Source organism: Rattus norvegicus, chromosome 6 (assembly GCF_036323735.1).
Source record: "Rattus norvegicus strain BN/NHsdMcwi chromosome 6, GRCr8, whole genome shotgun sequence".
Lineage (NCBI taxonomy): Eukaryota > Metazoa > Chordata > Mammalia > Rodentia > Muridae > Rattus > Rattus norvegicus.
Genome location: NC_086024.1, coordinates 21142981 through 21161430, shown reverse-complemented (window position 1 = coordinate 21161430; position 18450 = coordinate 21142981). Strand labels below are relative to the sequence as shown.

At 41.5% G+C, this 18450-nt stretch overlaps 1 protein-coding gene across 26 annotated transcripts in view; it reads left to right on the top strand.

Moving 5' to 3' along the window:
• The window catches only part of Rmdn2 (regulator of microtubule dynamics 2), a 93839-nt gene that overhangs the window by 33791 nt on the left and 41598 nt on the right, over positions 1–18450 (top strand). For all 26 annotated transcript variants that reach the window (XM_063261813.1, XM_063261811.1, XM_063261816.1 and 23 more), the window contains 3 exons: positions 5942–6116; positions 6782–6884; positions 12696–12756. In XM_063261813.1, coding sequence (XP_063117883.1) covers positions 5942–6116; positions 6782–6884; positions 12696–12756 — 339 coding nt within the window. The remainder of the gene's footprint in view (positions 1–5941; positions 6117–6781; positions 6885–12695; positions 12757–18450) is intronic.

Sequence of the window (18450 nt, the reverse complement as noted above, 5' to 3'; positions counted from 1 at the left end):
AGCCTGAGAAATTGACATTTTTATTTGCTTCAGATTATTTATGTGAAACTAGTCTGAAGGACTCCGTTTAGAGTTTCTTGTAGAGCAGACAATAAACTTGGCTTTTTTTCTATAAGTATTCAAGCTTTCTGTTATTTTTGAAGGACTATTTTTGCTGGTTGTAGAATTATTTTGTTATTTCTTTCTTTCTTATGGTATTAAAAATGCATCACCCCAGTGCTGACTGGTCAACAAGGCTTCTGCTGTGAAGTCTGCTAAAGGTGATGAGCCTTGACACATGCTGAGTTTCTTTTGCCACTTTCTTCCTTCCTTCCTTCCTTCCTTCCTTCCTTCCTTTAAAAAAATCACTTTACATCCTAATCACAGCCCCCTCCTTCTTCTCTTCCCAGTCCCATCTTCACAAATCCCTCCCCCATTACCCTTTCCTCTTCTCCTCAGAGAAGGAGAGCCCCCTTGGGTACCACATCACTCTGGAGCTCCTAGTCCCAGCAGGTATAGGCACAACCTCTCCAACTGAGGCCCAATCAGCCAGTCCAAGTAGGAGGGAAAGGGCTCCAATGGCAGGGAACAGAGACTTAGACAGCCCCAGATCCACTTGTTAGGGGAAGCATATGAGTACCTAGGTGCGCATCTGCTCCTGATGTGTAGGGGGTCTAGATCCAGCTCCTGCATGCTCCCTGGTTGGTGGCCCAGGCTTTGTGAGTCTCCATGGTCCCAGGCTAGTTGACTGTGGGTCTTTTGTGGTGTCCTTGACCCCCCAGACTTGCTCACTTCTACCCCTAGTCTTCCACAAGACTCCCTGCTCTCTGCCTGGTGTTTGACTGTGGGTCTCTGGGTCTGCCTCTATCTACCACTGCGTGAAGCCCTTCAGGAGACAGTTATGCTAGGTGCCTGTCTGCAAGCATAGCAGAATATCATTAGTAGTGTCAGAGGTTGGCTCTCTCACATGGAATGGGTCTCAAGTTGGGCCAGCCATTGGTTGGTTGTTCCCTCAGTCTCTGCTCCATCTATAGCCCTGCACATCTTGTAGGCAAGACAACTTTTGGGTTGAAGATTTTGTGAGTAGATCCTCTGGAAATCCTGCCTGGCTATATGAGGTGGCCATTTTAGTCTCTGTATCCCCCGCTGGTAGGGATCTAAGCTAGAGTACACCACCATAGACTCTCTGTATCCTCTCCCATCCTGGCTTTCCAGCTAGTCACCAGAGTTACCCCTCCCCTGTTTCCATTCTCACTCCCGGGCCTCTCTCACCCCCTTAACCCCATACCCGATCACCACCCCTGTTCCTCTCCTCAGCCCCTCTCCTACCCAGTTCCGTCTCTCCTTCCACCCCGATGACTAGTTTCCCCTTCTGGGTGAGATTCACACACTCTCCCTTGGGCCCTCCTTATGACCCAGTTTCTTTGGGTCTGTGGACTGTAGCCTGGTTACCCTGCACTTCATGACTAATGTCCTCTTGTAAGTGAGTACATCCCGTATGTGTATTTCTGGCTCTGGGTTACCTCACTTAGGTGATATTCTCCAGTGTCATCCATTTGCCTGCCTGATGTCTTTGTTTTTAATAGTTAAATAGCATTCCATTGTATAGACGTACCACATTTTCTCCATCCATTCTTCAGTTGAGAAGCATCTGGGTTGTTTCCAGTTTCTGACTACTACAAGTAAAGCTGCTATGAGCATAGTTGAGCAAGTGTCCCTGTGGCATAGTGGGGCATCTTTTGGGCATCTGTCCAGGAGTATAGATGGGTCTAGAGGTAGAGCAATTCCTAGTTTTTTGAGAAACTTTGATTTCCAAAGTGGCTGTATGTTTCCTCTCTCTCCAGCAATGGAGGAGTGTTCCCCTTGCTCCACATCCTCGCCAGCTGTGCTGTCACTTGACTTTCTGATCTCAGCCATTCTGATGGAATTCCAGGGTCTTTTTGATTTGCATTTCCCTGATGACTAAGGACTTTGAACATTAAGTGTTTCTTGGCCGTTCGAGATTCTTCTGTTGAAAATTCTCTGTGCAGCTCTGTATCCCACTTTTTAATTGTGTTATTTGGTTTGTTGGTTTCTAATTTCTTGAGTTCTTTATAAATTTTGGATATTAGTCCTCTGTCAGATGTAGGTTTGGTGGAGATCCATTCCCAATCTTTAGGCTGCCATTTCGCCCTATTGACAGTGTCCTTTGCCTTACAGAAGCTTTTCAGTATCATGAAGTCCCATTTTGCAATTGTTGATCTTAGAGCCTGAGCCATTGGTGTTCTGTTCAGGAAATTGTCTCCTGTACCAATGGGTTCAAGGTGTTCTCCACTTTCTCTTCTACTAGATTTAGTGTATCTGATTTTATGTTGAAGTCTTTGATCCCCTTGGACTTGAGTGTTGTGGTAAAGATGTGTTTGTTTTTTTCTACATGATGACATCCTGTTAGATCAGCATCATTTGTTAAGGTGCATTTTTTTCTATTGTATAATATGGGCTTCTTTGTCAAAAATCAGGTGTCCATAGGTGTGTGGGTTTCTTTCAGGGTCATCAGTTCAATTCCATTGATCAACCTGTATGCTCCTATACCAACACCATGCAGTTTTTATCACTATTGCTCTATAGTACAGCTTGAGGTCAGGGATGGCAATCCCTCCAGAACTTCTTTTATTGCTCAGGATTGTTTTAGATATCCTGTTTTGTTTTGCTTTCCCCATATGAAGTTGAGAACTGCTCTTTCCGTCTATCAGCAGCTTAAGTGTAAGGTGACTTGGGTGTCCCTCCTTAGGTTTATTCTACTTGGAGTCAACTGAGCTTTCTGTGTGCTTATCCTTCAGATCTGGGGTGTTGGCAATTATTTTTTCAAGTAGCCCTACTGTCCCTTCTTGCTTTCTCCCGTGCCCTTATCATATGCATTTGGTCAACAAAATGGTGTCTCAGGCCCTTCAGATTGTGTCTATTTCCATTCATTCTTTATTCTTTTTCACTCCTCACAACATTTTCAAAGAAAACATCTTCAGGTTTGCCTGTTTGCTTTCGTGTCACGTTTCCTGTTACTTGCTTCCAGCAGATTTCAGATCCTTCCTCACAGTCTCAGCCCCATCGCCTATGTTTGGCTCTTTTCCCTAATGTGTGTTTCTTTGTTAACACTTCAGTTTGTGTGTGATTTTTTTCTTTTATTCTTTTTACTCCTTCCTTCTTTCATTAGCTTTTTAATTAAATTTAAGGTTATTGTCTTAAAATCGTTGACTAAACTCTAAAGCACATACCTCTTTTGCGTCTTTGTCTAGAGATGTGTTCTCTTTCTTTGAATTAACTACCTTTCACCATCTCACGGGTTTTGTTGAAAAATGAAATTTTGAAAGAACACTCATGTTTGTGGGCTGGCTCCATGTGTGATAGCTAAAGTTCAGGGCTTTTTCAGTCTTTTGGAGCAGGCGTTTCTTACAGGTCTACAGTATTTACAGGTTTTCCACTTTTAACCATACACTCAACCTTTATTTTTCTACGAGTCTTCTTAGAGGCTTAAACATTCTGCTTCATTCCTCTGCCCACTGTCCTCATTCCTAGGCACCCATGAGTCTGCAGTCCCCTTGTCACTTCCTTGTGCCACATTGCTGCTTACACCATCTTTCAACCTTTCCCAGCCCAAAGTTCCAGAGTTCTCCCATTGTCTCCCCAAAAGCACATGTTCAGGTCTGTCACAGAAATAATCTACTCTCTGGTACCAATTTCTGCCTTAGTTAAGGTTTTTCTTGCTGTGATGAAACAGCATTAACAACTTGGGAAGGAAAGAGTTTGTTTGGCTTACACTTTCACATCACAGTCCATCAGCAAAGGAAGTCGGGGAAGGAAGCTGGAGGCAGGAGCTGTTGAGGAGGCCAGTTAAGTGCTGCTTACTAGCTTGCTCTCCATGGCTTGCTCAGCCTGCTTTCTAATACCATCCAGGACCACCAGCCTAAGGATGGCACCACCACCCACAGTAAGCTTGGCCTTCCCATGTTCATCATCAATCAAGAAGATACCTCACAGGCCATTCTGGTGGGGATCTTTCTCAATTAATGTTCCCTCCACAAATGACTCCAGCTTGTCATGTTAACATAAAACTAGCCAGCATAAACAGGTGGTATTAATTTTTAAAAACTAAAACCGTGGGAGCTACAAAAATGGCTCAGTCAGAAAAGTGCTTGCCACACAAATGTGAGGGCCCGAGTTCAGATCCCCATACACAATGTAAATGCTGGCACAGCCATCTGTAATCCCAGCACTGAGCGGATGGAGACAGGAGGGTCTCAGGCACTCTCTGTACACCCAGTGTAGCTACAAGGTGAGCCTCAGGTGAAATAATCAACACTGTCTTAAAAAACAAGGTGGAGAGTGACTAAGAGATCCTTGGTGTCAACTTCTGGCCTCCACATACCATTCGTGTGCACCCCATTGTACATGTGCACACATTCATGAACACACACGCCACACACACAGAGTCAGAACATCATGTTCAACCATGGAAGAATACCTGAACATGTGCAAATATGCACACACACACTTTTGAGTGCCGCTGAATCCCCCTGCTTGGTATGATCTATAACAGCATCTAATGAATGTACTCTGGAAACTTCCATTAGTGAACCTTACCACTAAGAAGCATGCATTCTATATCCATTAGTGAACCTTACCACTAAGAAGCATGCATTCTATATCCATTAGTGAACCTTACCACTAAGAAGCATGCATTCTATATCCATTAGTGAACCTTACCACTAAGAAGCATGCATTCTATATCCATTAGTGAACCTTACCACTAAGAAGCATGCATTCTATATCCATTAGTGAACCTTACCACTAAGAAGCATGCATTCTATATCCATTAGTGAACCTTACCACTAAGAAGCATGCATTCTATATCCATTAGTGAACCTTACCACTAAGAAGCATGCATTCTATATCCATTAGTGAACCTTACCACTAAGAAGCATGCATTCTATATCCATTAGTGAACCTTACCACTAAGAAGCATGCATTCTATATCCATTAGTGAACCTTACCACTAAGAAGCATGCATTCTATATCCATTAGTGAACCTTACCACTAAGAAGCATGCATTCTATATCCATTAGTGAACCTTACCACTAAGAAGCATGCATTCTATATCCATTAGTGAACCTTACCACTAAGAAGCATGCATTCTATATCCATTAGTGAACCTTACCACTAAGAAGCATGCATTCTATATCCATTAGTGAACCTTACCACTAAGAAGCATGCATTCTATATCCATTAGTGAACCTTACCACTAAGAAGCATGCATTCTATATCCATTAGTGAACCTTACCACTAAGAAGCATGCATTCTATATCCATTAGTGAACCTTACCACTAAGAAGCATGCATTCTATATCCATTAGTGAACCTTACCACTAAGAAGCATGCATTCTATATCCATTAGTGAACCTTACCACTAAGAAGCATGCATTCTATATCCATTAGTGAACCTTACCACTAAGAAGCATGCATTCTAGCAGAGCTGATTCTGGAAAAGTAGATTATAAACACATGCAGTGGGGTCATTATTAATAGCACATTAAAAAGAATATGTGCTATGGAGGGAAAAATGTAAACATATCAAGAAGAGGAAGAAAGATTCAGGGTTGGAGAATTGGTAGAAGAATCTGGGTGGACCACACTCAGACAGGTGCATTGCTGTAGATATTAGTCAAAAGTAGACGCCATGTTACTGCCTAGGGAAAAGAACACTCCATCAGAGAGAACAGCAGGTAAATGCCTTGAGGCTGAAGGGGCCAGTGACTGAGAAGGTTGGTCAGAAATTGCCCGAGTCCTTAAAAGTAGCCAGCTCTTGGGCCTTTCTCTGCATGATATTTTCTAGCACAGCGTGGAATAATTCAGCTTGCCTTTTCAAAGGATTGCTCTGGTCATTATGTGCAAGTCTAAAAGGGAGTTGGTGATTGTTTCTGCCGTCTTAGGTATATTACAGCTAACACTGACACAGAAGAACAGAGTTTCCCGGTCCCTAAGGCTCTTAACACACACATAGAGGATCTAAAGTTGGATGTCCTCCTTCAGAAGGTAGACCACTTACGGCTAAATGAGGCTCACAAAATGGAGAGTTTCGAGCTACTTTGTGACCACAAAGAGAAGGTAAGAACTGCGTGGCAGCGTCGTATTCACACAGTTTTCAATTTTTATTAAAATACCACCCTGCTCCTATTGAAGCTACAGTACTGTGTCACAATTCATAGGGAGAGAACAAGGAGCCCCCCCCCCCTACAAAATGAGTCACTGTTTAAAATTAAGTGTGAGTTAACTGTGTAAAACCGGTGAGCCCAAACTGATCAACACATAATATACAAATATACCAAAGATAGGACTACAGTGTATGAAGATGGGCAAGGAATATCTGTCAATAAAACCTTAAAATATTTACAGTTATAATTGCATCATTTAGGTAAAAAAATTGTAATGTCTTTTTGAGTATCTACACTTCAATTTACAGGTACTACTTATATGCTCAAGAAGCTACTTACGCTGATAGTAGATAAGTTACAAAGGATAACAAGAGAGAAAGCCTGGTCCGGGGGAATATGTCATGATATCTGTACAATGTTAAATGCTTTAAGGTCTAAATGTAACACTATATTTGGTCATATTTCTTATCCTTAAATATTTGGACTTAAAAACGTATAAATTCAGTCATCTATAAATACCACTGTACCTGCCTAAATTTTTTAAGGTACCATGAAAGCCATTATGGTCAGTGTGGACACATTAATGTATTACTCTAATGTTCAATGCTATCTTCCCAGTTTAGTGAAGAAATAGAGTTTCTGTGGCGGCTTGTCCGTGCCTATGGAGACATGTATGACCTATCTACAAACACGCAGGAAAAGAAACACTATGCTAATGTTGGTAAGTACTTTGTCAGGACTGGGGGTTCTCAGGTGCCAGGTTTTGCAGTAAAACATCAATGGGTTTAATACAAGCAAAATCATCTAAGTTAAAGGCTCAATCCATTTCAATACATTCTGATAACAACTGTACACAACCTCAGAACAAAGTGGTCTTCTGGGACTAAAGTAGTGTATGCTCCTTTAAAGCAATTGAGCTAACAGTACTAAGGCAGGGAACTGCAGGGAAAACTCTGATTTCACCTTTTGAGCTTATGATATCACAGGAAACTAAAACACTTGTTCTAGCATTTGAAGCACAATAATAAGCCAAGGAGGATTGTGGTCTCCAGCTGTACCCTATCAGTTAAACCCCAACTCACTTCCTATGGCATAGAAGGCCAGGAACACATAGAAGTAACCTCTCAGTTGTCAGGGATTTCCAAAATGGCCACACCTCACCCTGTGGTGTGTACACTTTGCATACGTTTAACATTTCTCACAACAACAGTAACCACAACGAAGACCTGGTTGTTGGTTGTTGTATTTGTGTTTCTTTGGATGCCAGGACGCTTTCACGTCAAAGCTCCTGAGCACCCATCTCTCTGAGCCTCAGGTTTTATCCTCCTTTTGTTGCAAAGCTTTCTCTTTTCCTGGCCTTTCTGGGGTAGTATAAGAAAGAAGTAGCATGTGAGAACTCCTCCAGTTCTGCTGTTTTTATTTCCACGAAGGACATATGACCAGAACCTGTGGTGGTCTTTTTGCCACTAGATTTCCTTGCTGAGTGTCCTCTGTGTTCCTCACTGGAAGACGATGGGAGACTCCCCCCTTGTTCTGTGCTATTTACCCACCACCTTTCCAGCATCTTCTGGAAAGCAGTTTTCTGTAGCAATCCAATTATCAGACACTATCCATGGTGGAGTTCTAGAGGAGAGATTAATTTCAAAGAAAAGAAAATTTCAACCAGAGCCTGAAAGGATTTATATTCATATCTGTTTGGAAAAAAATAAAGCATATTGGTGTGAAAACTGTTTGACACTCAGCAGCAGAAATGTATCTCTCTCTAGCACTCCGCTTGTGTGTTCTGTTAGCAGATGGGACTAAGAGTGCACAATCAGGAGGGAAGCCTCTGACATTGTTGGGAAGGTGATGCTGTTCACATCATAACATATAAAGGGACAAAGTGATGAGATGTTATTTTAAGATTCAAACAGAGGAGTCCATAGCAGAAGCTTAGAGGCTCATGAAGGGAAGTTTTCTTGGAGATTTTTAAATTGAACAAGAACTCAAGTGAGTTGTCCTTCTTAGCTTTAACTGTCAACTTGACGAAGCTTACAGTTGTCTGAGAAGGGATCTCAGCTGAGGGATTTACTAGATCAGTTGGTTTGTGAGCTTGTCTGTGGGGATTGTCCTTGTTGATAATCAGTGTAGGAGGGCCCAGCCCACTATGGGTAGTGCCAATCCCTGGGCAGATAGTTCAGGACTGAACAAGAAAGCTAGGTAAGCATGCAGCTACAAGCCAGCCACAAAATGAAGCTAGAACAGGAGTTAGTGTACGAGATGGTGAACAGGAAGGAGATCTAGCAGCCAGAGTGGTGCATGGGGTCAAAATGAGATTTACACTTACAAAGAAAATTTACCATATCACAAGAAGAGGGCACTATTTTCATTCACACAGAAGAAATTTATTCACATACTGAAGTAAAGCAAAAAGGATCACTCTTATTTGTACATTTAAGAAATTAACTAAACGTGTTAGTGTCGGGGAACAGTGTTAAAATAAAGTGTGGCAAGGTGTGAAGAGAAGTGCAACAAGGGACACGTGAGTAGGACAGTGCCACACTAGAGAAATAACTTAGAGAAAGGACCAATGACTAGCAACACAATTCAGTTCTCCAGTAAATATTACTTGGGGACTTCTACCCAACCTTAGATCATTTAGTTCCCAAATTAAAAAAAAATACAAAATCTTTTTATTTATAACAAGCCTTAAAGCATTAGAGCTAGGCAGGTGTCAACCCTGTATGCTGGTTTGTTTACTTCCCTGTCAGTAACCTCGAGATATCACTTTCCATGCTCCTTCTTAGCCCCTCCTACTCTAACAGGCCAGCCCTCATGGCTATGCGCTCACAATCCACCTGCCCCATGGCGCCTTCCTCCTTCCTCCTTCCTCCTCTTCTTCCTCTCCTCTGGTCTCTCTTCTGAACCCAAGCCCAAGAACTGAAGCCCTGCCTACCTCTCCTGTTCAGCTACAGACTGTAGGCATCTTAATTAACCAATAGTTGTAAATTAACAAGCAAGGTTTACACAACAAAAGGTAGCATATGTGAGAATTCAGTCGACTTGAAGTAACTAGACCTTCACATACAGAATTTAGCATTACAATACACAGCAACACACCAGACCTCAACAATTCCCCCTTTTTGACTAAATAAAAAGGCTCTTTCTCTTATAATAATTAGCAACATACAGTGGAACAATTAGAAAACAATAATGAAAATGATTAGGTAAAAGTTAAATTTAAAAGCCAGTCTGTTTATATTTGACAATTTAGGTAAAGTATTCTACCATCTATCCTATCTTGATGAGTTCAAAGTTTTGTATCTAAATCAATTTCTATCCTAATTTGTATTACCATCCTAAAATCATCTTCTTCTCAAATCCTAAACATCCTATGCTCATAGTAAGACTGTGACTCCCTAGTCTCCATCAGTGATCTGAAAAGGAATAAATATTATCTGAGTATGATAATTCTGTTTCCCCTTGTTCTTGTCAATTCCCTCCCCTTTACCTTAGAAAGAAAGGACAGAGAAGAGGAAAGATAAAAATCCCTGAGTCTAAGCTCTTTATTTTGTTTCTTCCCTGTCCAAGACCATAACTATGTATAACCATCCCCTTAATTGAGAATATACCTAAAACTCATAAAATGACCCAAACTATCCACCCCATCTTAAGGGAATGGGACCATGACTTCCCGAAGTTGCTTCCTGCTGACTTGGGGCAAAGAATTCCTTTGGGTGTGCTCAAAGGAAATTGGAAAAATGGTTAAGTCAAAAGAAAGCAGCTGGCATCATTTGTTGTCCAGTCTCTATGTGCTGAGAAAGTTCAGGCTTAAGTGAAGTCCTAGATGGGTCAGTCTGTAAGGTTGGACAAACCAAGGTCATCTGGGGTCAGCAGCTCTCCCTGAAGCTGTTTTGAAAGCAAGTCTCTTGAGGAATGGCATCGATGCAATCTGAGGCAGGATCAGGTGTCCAAGCATTCTCCAGGGTTGATCTTATTAATGCTGTTTCCTTGGTTGCCATTTTCTGAAAACATAATTCCTTACAAGTAATGCATAGTTCAGTACCAACAATGTATGGGATGTGCAAGGCACACAGTTTAGCCAAAGATGACTTTCTCCTCTCCGTCTGTCTTTCTTTCTGAACTAGTTGAACTAGAGGACCACACTGCAATATAAGACTCCATTCACGCCATCCAAAAGGATGGCATGTAATAAATAAGTCATAAAAATACTGTAGCCAACAAGATTTAGTGGCCATGCTAAGCTGAAGCTCTAGCTGAAGTCAGTTTCAGAGTTGTTTCAACTAGAGAGCTTAGCATTGTACACTACTGGTTTATTTTGTCCTTTTGATTTTCTTCTTTCTTTCTGATGCCAAGATCTTCTGGAGGTCTCCTTCTCTCGATCTGATTTTTATCAGTTTGGGTGGACTCCAAAGCCTTTCCCCTTTTATGTTAAAGTCTCCAATCCAATCTAGCAGCCCTGTTTTTAGCCAGGTCCACTCCATTTTGTCCATTTTGACCCCTCTCAAAGAAATGTGTAATATCACCATTACACTGAGCATACAATCCTTTTCATTTTGATAATTCTAAATGATTGTCTGGAATCCAAATACCCTCCTTTACAGTGGCATACATTTATTATTACCTAATGAAAAGGGTTTCTCTGTGCAGCCTAGGGTGACTCTGATTTGTTCTGCAGATCAGACTGGCCTCAATCTCACAAGGAGCCTGTCTGTCTCTGTCTGTTTCCCAAGTATGGGAATCAAGGGCATGAATGTATTTATTTAGTATCTATGTACCCTTGAAAGCATTTATATCAATTTTTATCTCTTCCATTCTTTGGAGATTTCTCTTTATGTGGATGTGTCTAGCCTTCCATTTTTCTCTTTTAATGTAATATTCTTCCCAGTGTCCAACTTTATTTAAGCTCCTTTCCACCTCCATGTACGCGCTCGGAGGGCTTGGCCTGGGTTATGTATTTCACGCTAGCCTGAGTTGCCATCAGTTCTCCCGTGGAACCCCACTTTCCAAGGAGACTGGCTGGCTGTTTAGAGCAGCACTGACACCCTACTTAACAATGGATAGCAAGTCCCCATTCCAAACACTTTCAAACTATATCATTGTCTGTCTATCTAGTTGTGTAAAATGATGTGATATCACATTTAGACCTTAGTTGGCATTAAACCCTTGTCTTTTTACATTTAAAACAATATCACATTGTCTCTAATAATAATAGATCAAGTATTTATTTGATTTATTTATCTCCTCAGACAAAAGGCACTTGTGTTCTGTATTTCCAAGCTGAAAATTAACATGCAATACAGTTAATAAGCTTAACAGTATTATTTTTGTTCTCACCAATGGTCTTTGGATTCCTTAGTTGGGTGCTTTTCTTCTCCTGGGAAGATAAAAGCAAACAGCCTTTCCCTAACCCTACCTCTGGGACCCTACATTGATTAGCAGAGTAGATCTTTCCTAGGGGGGTGAATGCTTTTTTGGCAACAGAAAAAGCATTATCTTTTAAACTGAAATTATAAATATATCTTATGTGGATAAACATACCTATATTCCCATTTCTCTTTATATAAAATTAAGATTGAAATACTTTATCTTTTGAATTACTAAGGACATTTCTACCTATTATTAAGCAGAAACTTACATAGAACCTTTAAGGAAAACAATGTGTCATTTTGGATTTAGACTGCCCTTGCGATTGGCTTTATCTCATCAGCAGACGTTCTGCCCTGACTTCATTGTGTAGACCAGGATGGCCTAACATCTACAGAGATCTGCCTGATTGTCTCCTGTGTGCTGGGACTAAAGGCATATGCCACCACCACCCTGTTAATATTCACCTCAATTTCAAATCACTCTTTAATTACTCTTTAATTCAGGAAACAACAAATTTGAACTGTAGTGACAGTCCGAATTTACTTAAAATCTTTAACAATCTCCTATGTTTTAGTAGTGTCAAACAATAAAGATACCCTTGCTGATAAACTGAGGATAATAATCGAAGGGCTCCATTTATTCCCTGAACCCGTTCTTGTGAATGAGCAGGCCAAGCTCCTTGGCCCCTCCCACCCCCTCACACACACTGTCCTCCTTTGATATCATCCTTTTCAGTCAAGTTACCTGCTTATGGATCTGCTGTACACTGAAGTCTGTGGGCCCCAGAAGTCATGGACTTCCCCAGATGTTCACACACTACGACAGCTAATAAGCTTTCAGAAAATGATGTTTGAATTGATTACAAGTAAATAATGTGTTTACGTTATTTGTAAGAAACTTTCTTTGTCCTGGCTTAAATCAGTTCATCCAGTGGGTCTTAAATTTGAGCATGTCACAGTCCTTGGAAGCTGGTAAAACACAGATCATCAGGACGGACCCCCAGAGTAAGTTAAGTGACCCCAGGGGCAAGTGTCCTCCTCTAAGAACAAGAGGGGAGGACACTTTCTACCTCAGGACCCTACTTAGGAGCGACTGGCTTGGTTGGAGACTCCATTTCCAACCCACTCCTATGACACTAAACTTGAGTCTCTTTGTCTTTCAGGAAAAACTTTAGGAGAGAGAGCTATTACCAGAGCGCCTATGAATGGACACTGCCATCTGTGGTAAGCACGTGGGGGTCCCCTGTAGCCCTAACTTCCCGGTACACATGCACATCATCTCTCTGCTCCAGGGGGAGTAGTTTTAAAGAACACAGTTACTGCACTGAGCTGGCCAGCCATGCCCGCTCACAGAAAACGATAGTGGGTATAGTGCGGCAACTGTTACTGTTACGTTTGTTCTCACGGATTTCTCATTAGGTTATGTCTGAAATGTGAGTAGTTCTGGGAACCTAACAAGTCTCGTGTCTTTGAAGGTAAACTATACTTTAATTAAATATACCAGTTTTTTGAAAACATATATTAAAAGTTATGACATGTTTCTAAGCAAAATGTGGAACAAATGCTCCAAAGTTTGGAAGCGTGGATGGTGTGTTCTTTACCCTGATGAGTCACGGGAAACAATTCCACAGGTCAAGGGAAATCAGTTTTCGAATAAGGAAGGCTTGGGTGGGCGTAGCATGGGGAACTTTGGAGCAAAGGCGGAAAACCACTTCATGGTTCTGTTTGCTTTTCCTTTTTTTTTTTTTTTAATGGAGATGTCCCCCTTCTACATTGAAAAAGAGAAAAGAAAAATAAAAGGAGCATATTGTTTTTAAATTATCTGTCTTTTTATTTGTGTTCGGTTTTACATTTTTAGATTCTTAGTTGTTGCTGCCACCACTCACGGCTGTGTGAATATACAGTTACCCTGGATACAGCAGAAAATCAGCTTATGGTCATTTCTTGAATGTAGGTGTCTTAGATGGGGTTTTACTGCTGTGAACAGACACCATGACCAAGGCAACTCTTATAAAGACAACATTTAACTGGGGCTGGCTTACAGGTTCAGAGGTTCAGTCCATCATCATCAAGGTGGGAACATGGCAGCATCCAGGCAGGCATGGTGCAGGAGGAGCTGAGAGTTCTACATCTTCATCTGAAGACTGCTAGCAGAAGCCTGGCTTCCAGGCAGCTAGGATGAGGGTCTTAAAGCGCCTGCCCACTTGACATACTTCCTCCAACAAGACTACCTAGGCCTACAAGACCACACCTCCAAATAGTGCCGCTCCCTGGGCCAAGCATAATCAAGCCACCACAGTAGCGTTCCATAAATTTACCCTCTCTGGGGTTATTTTGTTTCTTTAGGAATATCCCTAGGCAAAATCTATCTGAAACAGCTATCTTTTCACTGTTCCCATGCTCCCCGAGAGCAGAACTGTCTGTTTATTCTGCCGTCAGCAGGGGGCGCTCCATTCGCGAGGACTTGCTTAAACTTCTTGAACAAAAAAACAGTAGTTTTTGTGTACTCCAATTTCTAAGAAACACACGCCAAAATGTGAGATGAACTTTAGGAGCTAGAACATGTGACTCACTCCTCAGCATGCTTCTGGCAGCCCCTTGAAGAGGCGACTCTCAGAGTGAGTGGTAAGGCAGTGCTCACGTTGCTGCTTCAGTTAAGCCTGGACGAAAGGGGGTTGCGGACTTAAAAGATGACTGTAATGTATAGGAGTCTTGGATTTTATATCTCTACTTACTTTGCCTAGATCACCTTGTATCCTTTAAACTTGACATGCGTGTTAAAGCACTTCTGTTCCTTCACTTAGAGGAGTACTTGACATGAGTTTGTACTGAGAAAGCTAGCCTCTCTTAGCTCCTTTGAAACTGGGGTTCTGTGGGACCTGGTTACCCAGATCAGGGTGCAAAACAAGCACTGTGTCCCCCTTCACTCTGACTTTCTCTCCTCCTTCCGTGGCCTTTCCTTCCCTTCCTCTTCCTCTCCCTTCTCCTCGTTGCCTTTCTGTGCTCTCCCTCTGTCCCGCAGTCCTCTGGACCCATGAGGAATCAATCACATTAGAAGAAATTATACACTGTCCTCAGGGAGGACCTTTATCAGTGTGAGTTCTTAGTTTTCAGAGAAACCTTCTCTGAGGGCTCTGTAAGTACCTGAGCCCTGGCTTGCTAAGGTAGCCGGGGCTGAAATCTCCCTCAGTGTGTCGCCAACTCTGCCTTCCCTTAACCTCCTCTCCACCCTCTCCCTTTTTGTTGTAAATGTAATGCCTTGATTATGACATCAGGACTCAATTCCCAGACTAAGTTTTATCATCACAAAGTAATAGTCCAATTGTTTTGTGTGATTTTTTTATTCAGTATCAATTTTTAACTTTTTAATGTTAAGATCAATTCAATTGATGGAAATTTAATTAATTTTAACGTCAGTTTAACATTTCCTCTTAATCTATCTACTCATTAGAAAGGCCTTCATTAAATCAAATATTCAAACTTGCAGTGGTGATGAAAGAGAATCTTAGGCTTTGACTTGTGAAACAACTCGTGGATTTAGGTAAACTGACTTCATAGCTAGCCCTCCCAATGTTGAAGGAAAATCTTTTTCTTCTGAAGTCTCTCAGGGTAAATCAAGGCATTAGTAAAGCTTTTCTCATTCAGTCAACAAGAATGGTGGACTTTGGTATGAAGGATAATCCACCCATCACTTTTGCAAAGCAGATGTTTATTGGGTAGCTGGGGTCACAGGTCAGCTGGGAATGATCCTCCCTACTGGAATTTCAAGGCTACAGAGCATTTTATAAGATTGCCCTCAGCATACCAACCTAAAATACTCTGGGATCAAGAGAATAAAATGTATTCATAATATGTTGGCCGAATAGGTTTGGCTGTAGTTATAAAAATACCTTCCACGGGAGTCACACTCTGTTGTGCTCTACTGTTTGAGTTATAACTACACACCTTATAGCATGTGAGTCACACAACAGTCTATTTCTGTTGTCTAAATACAGAAACAAAGCTGTATGTGTGTGTATGTGTGTGCATGTGTGTTTGTGTGTGCATGTGTGCATATGTGTGTGAGAGTGTGTGTTCATATGTGTGTGTGTGCTGATAAGTAAGCAGAGCCACACAATGAGTAGAAAAGCAGAAACAGAACTTAGATGTTGCATTCCAACCTTTTCAGCCATCCCTCTATTCTCAGAGGCTGCCTCTGATCCCTACTGTGTGCAGTAGTAGTGCTGAATCACAGATAGGCAAGAGAGGAGTGGGGTAGTGTTAGACGTCATTGAGATCATATGACAGACCCTTATTAAGAGTATATTCAACATCAATGCAAATGCATGTGTGTGTGTGCATGTGTGTGTATGTGTGTGAGTGTGTGTGCATGTGTGTGTATGTGTGTGTTTGTGTATGTGTGTGTGACTGTGTGTGTATGTGTGTGTATGTGTGTATGTGTGTGAGTGTGTGTATGTGTGTGAGTGTGTGTGCATGTGTGTGAGTGTGTGTACATGTGTGTGCATGTGTGTGTATGTGTGTGTTTGTGTGTGTCTATGTGTGTGTATGTGTGTGAGTGTATATGTGTGTGTATGTGTGTGTATATGTGTGCGTATGTGCATGTTCGTGTGTGGTGTGTGTGTGTGTGTGTGTGTGTGTGTGTGTGTATAAAATCAAGTCTTGTGAAAGCAACAATACTTCAAATAACCTCTAGATGGAGGTAATTCACCATAGTGTAAGTAACTTCTTCAGGATTCCCATCAGACTTGAGTTTGAGAAATAAAATTTAAGAAAAATAAAAATAAATTAAGAAAATAAAATATTAAATTACATTTTAAAATGAACACTATAAAAATAGCATAGAGTTAATTATAAGAAGTGATGAACCTTTGGGAGAAAGTGAACAAGTGGCCTTGGAGTTTATGACACAGGAAAACAAATAATGTTTCAGACTCAAGACAGATTTCAGAACAGAACATGCATATCCTAAGTCTCTAGGGACATATTATTTGAAAGGAAAATAATACTTCCTCTAATGTTAATACTCCATGGAATTTCTTCGTCCTTTCTCTTCACTCACAGTAACGTAGAAGGATTGAAAATACCCCATAGTCTAGAAGTCTTTGGAGGGAATGATGCAGCAGAATTTTAGCATTTCAAAAATATTGAATTGTTGAATAAGCAGTCAACTTAGGCCTTTGTTTGTTAAAGACATGGGATAAATAATAGTCGGAAATACAAGGGTCCACAGGTAATTCTATCACATATTTAAGGAAGAAAACACGCCACATTCCTGCATGCTCTCCCAGAGCTCCTCTATGTATCCCAGCACTATGGTACATCTAAACCAAGATGAAAATGTCACTAGAAGCCTTCCGGATAGTATCTTTCATGACTGTAGGTATAGAACTCATTTTAAAATGTAGTAGCAAACTGAATCTCAGCAATGTAGGAAAAGCAACAGTAACCATGTGGGTTCTCTCCTGGGCTTTTGAGAGGCTGGTTTGACAGGTAAAAATCAGTTAGAACATTAACAAACCAAAGAGGGAGAAAGACTGTGCTGACATCAATAGATGCAGAGAAGCACAGTGGGCAGACAACTATTACTCGTGGAAAGTAAAGCAAACCAAGCCTCTCAAAAACTAGGAGAGTGGGAACTTCCTCAGCTTAGCAGAAGCTAAGCCCAGAGCAGCTGTGGTTAACACCATTCCTGGTGTGAGAGAGTTGCTTTCCTGCCACGCAAGCATGGGAGGTGAGGCAGGGTAGGGGAGCCCCTCACACCACCGCCCTTCTAGTTCTTCTGAGACTTATGGAAAATGCGCAGAAGGATGTGAGAGAGACGGACCAAGAAGGAAGAACTCGTTTGCTGAAGATGCGACAGCCTTTACACTGCTAGAATTTACATCAACACAAGGTTGCAGGATACCAATTTAGTGTACAGAACTCAGACACGTTTACATATACTAGAAATACGCAATTGAAATTTGAAATTAAAATACATTGCCATTGGCGTTAACATGACCCCCCCCCCACAACGCCAACATGTAGGTTTTAAAATACCTACAGAATATGTACAAGTTCTCTATGAGACAAGCCGCAAAACTCATAGTGATATTGAGAACTACCTAAATGGAGAGCTAGTTCCTGCTGGAGGGGCATAGCCCAGAACTGTCAAGATGTCCGTTTTCCCAATATGGTCCAAAGAGTCAGTACACTACCAGCCAAAATCCTGCCAGCTTATGTGTGATATCATGAACACATTTTATAGAGAGACACAAAAACACCCAGTCAGAGTTAGAGGAGCGGGTAAAACTGAGAAGCAACACGTCGGGACTTCCAGGCTCTGCACTTGCACCAACCTGGATGCAGCAGTGACCCTGGGACCTGTAGGCAACAAGCACAGATTCCATGAAGGGGTTAGGACTGCTCTGCTCTCTTAATATCCAACCTCTGGGTTCAGAGGAACAAAATCCAGTCTCCTTTAAAGCATTTGGGTAGTGATCTGCCTTGCTCTAGGTTCTCGGGTGATTTCTCATAGGCTGACTTGATTGTTCTTCCTGCCTCTACTGTGGTGGGTTCCATTCATTGGCTGTAAAGAGCAGTCACCGCTGAAAGGGGAGTTTCACTGATTGTGGTTAGTGGCTGACTTCTGTCACTTGTCTTTTGTCTCCCATGTAACAGTAATAAGAAATTGTCCAGTCATTTTTGTACTTAGAAGGTATGCTCTTTCAGGGAAATGATTAAAATAGCATCAAAAACCATATCCCGAGCTGGGTTTTTATAACAATATAAGACTGTCATCACGCTCGTAACATAGTTAAATGTGTGTATTTTGCCTCAGGCAGCAGCATTCTGATATCCTCTGGAGACTTGCACAGACAGAAACAGGTGTGAAAAACAGTGTATCCTCAACTTTTAAAGTAAATAAGCCAGGTGCTG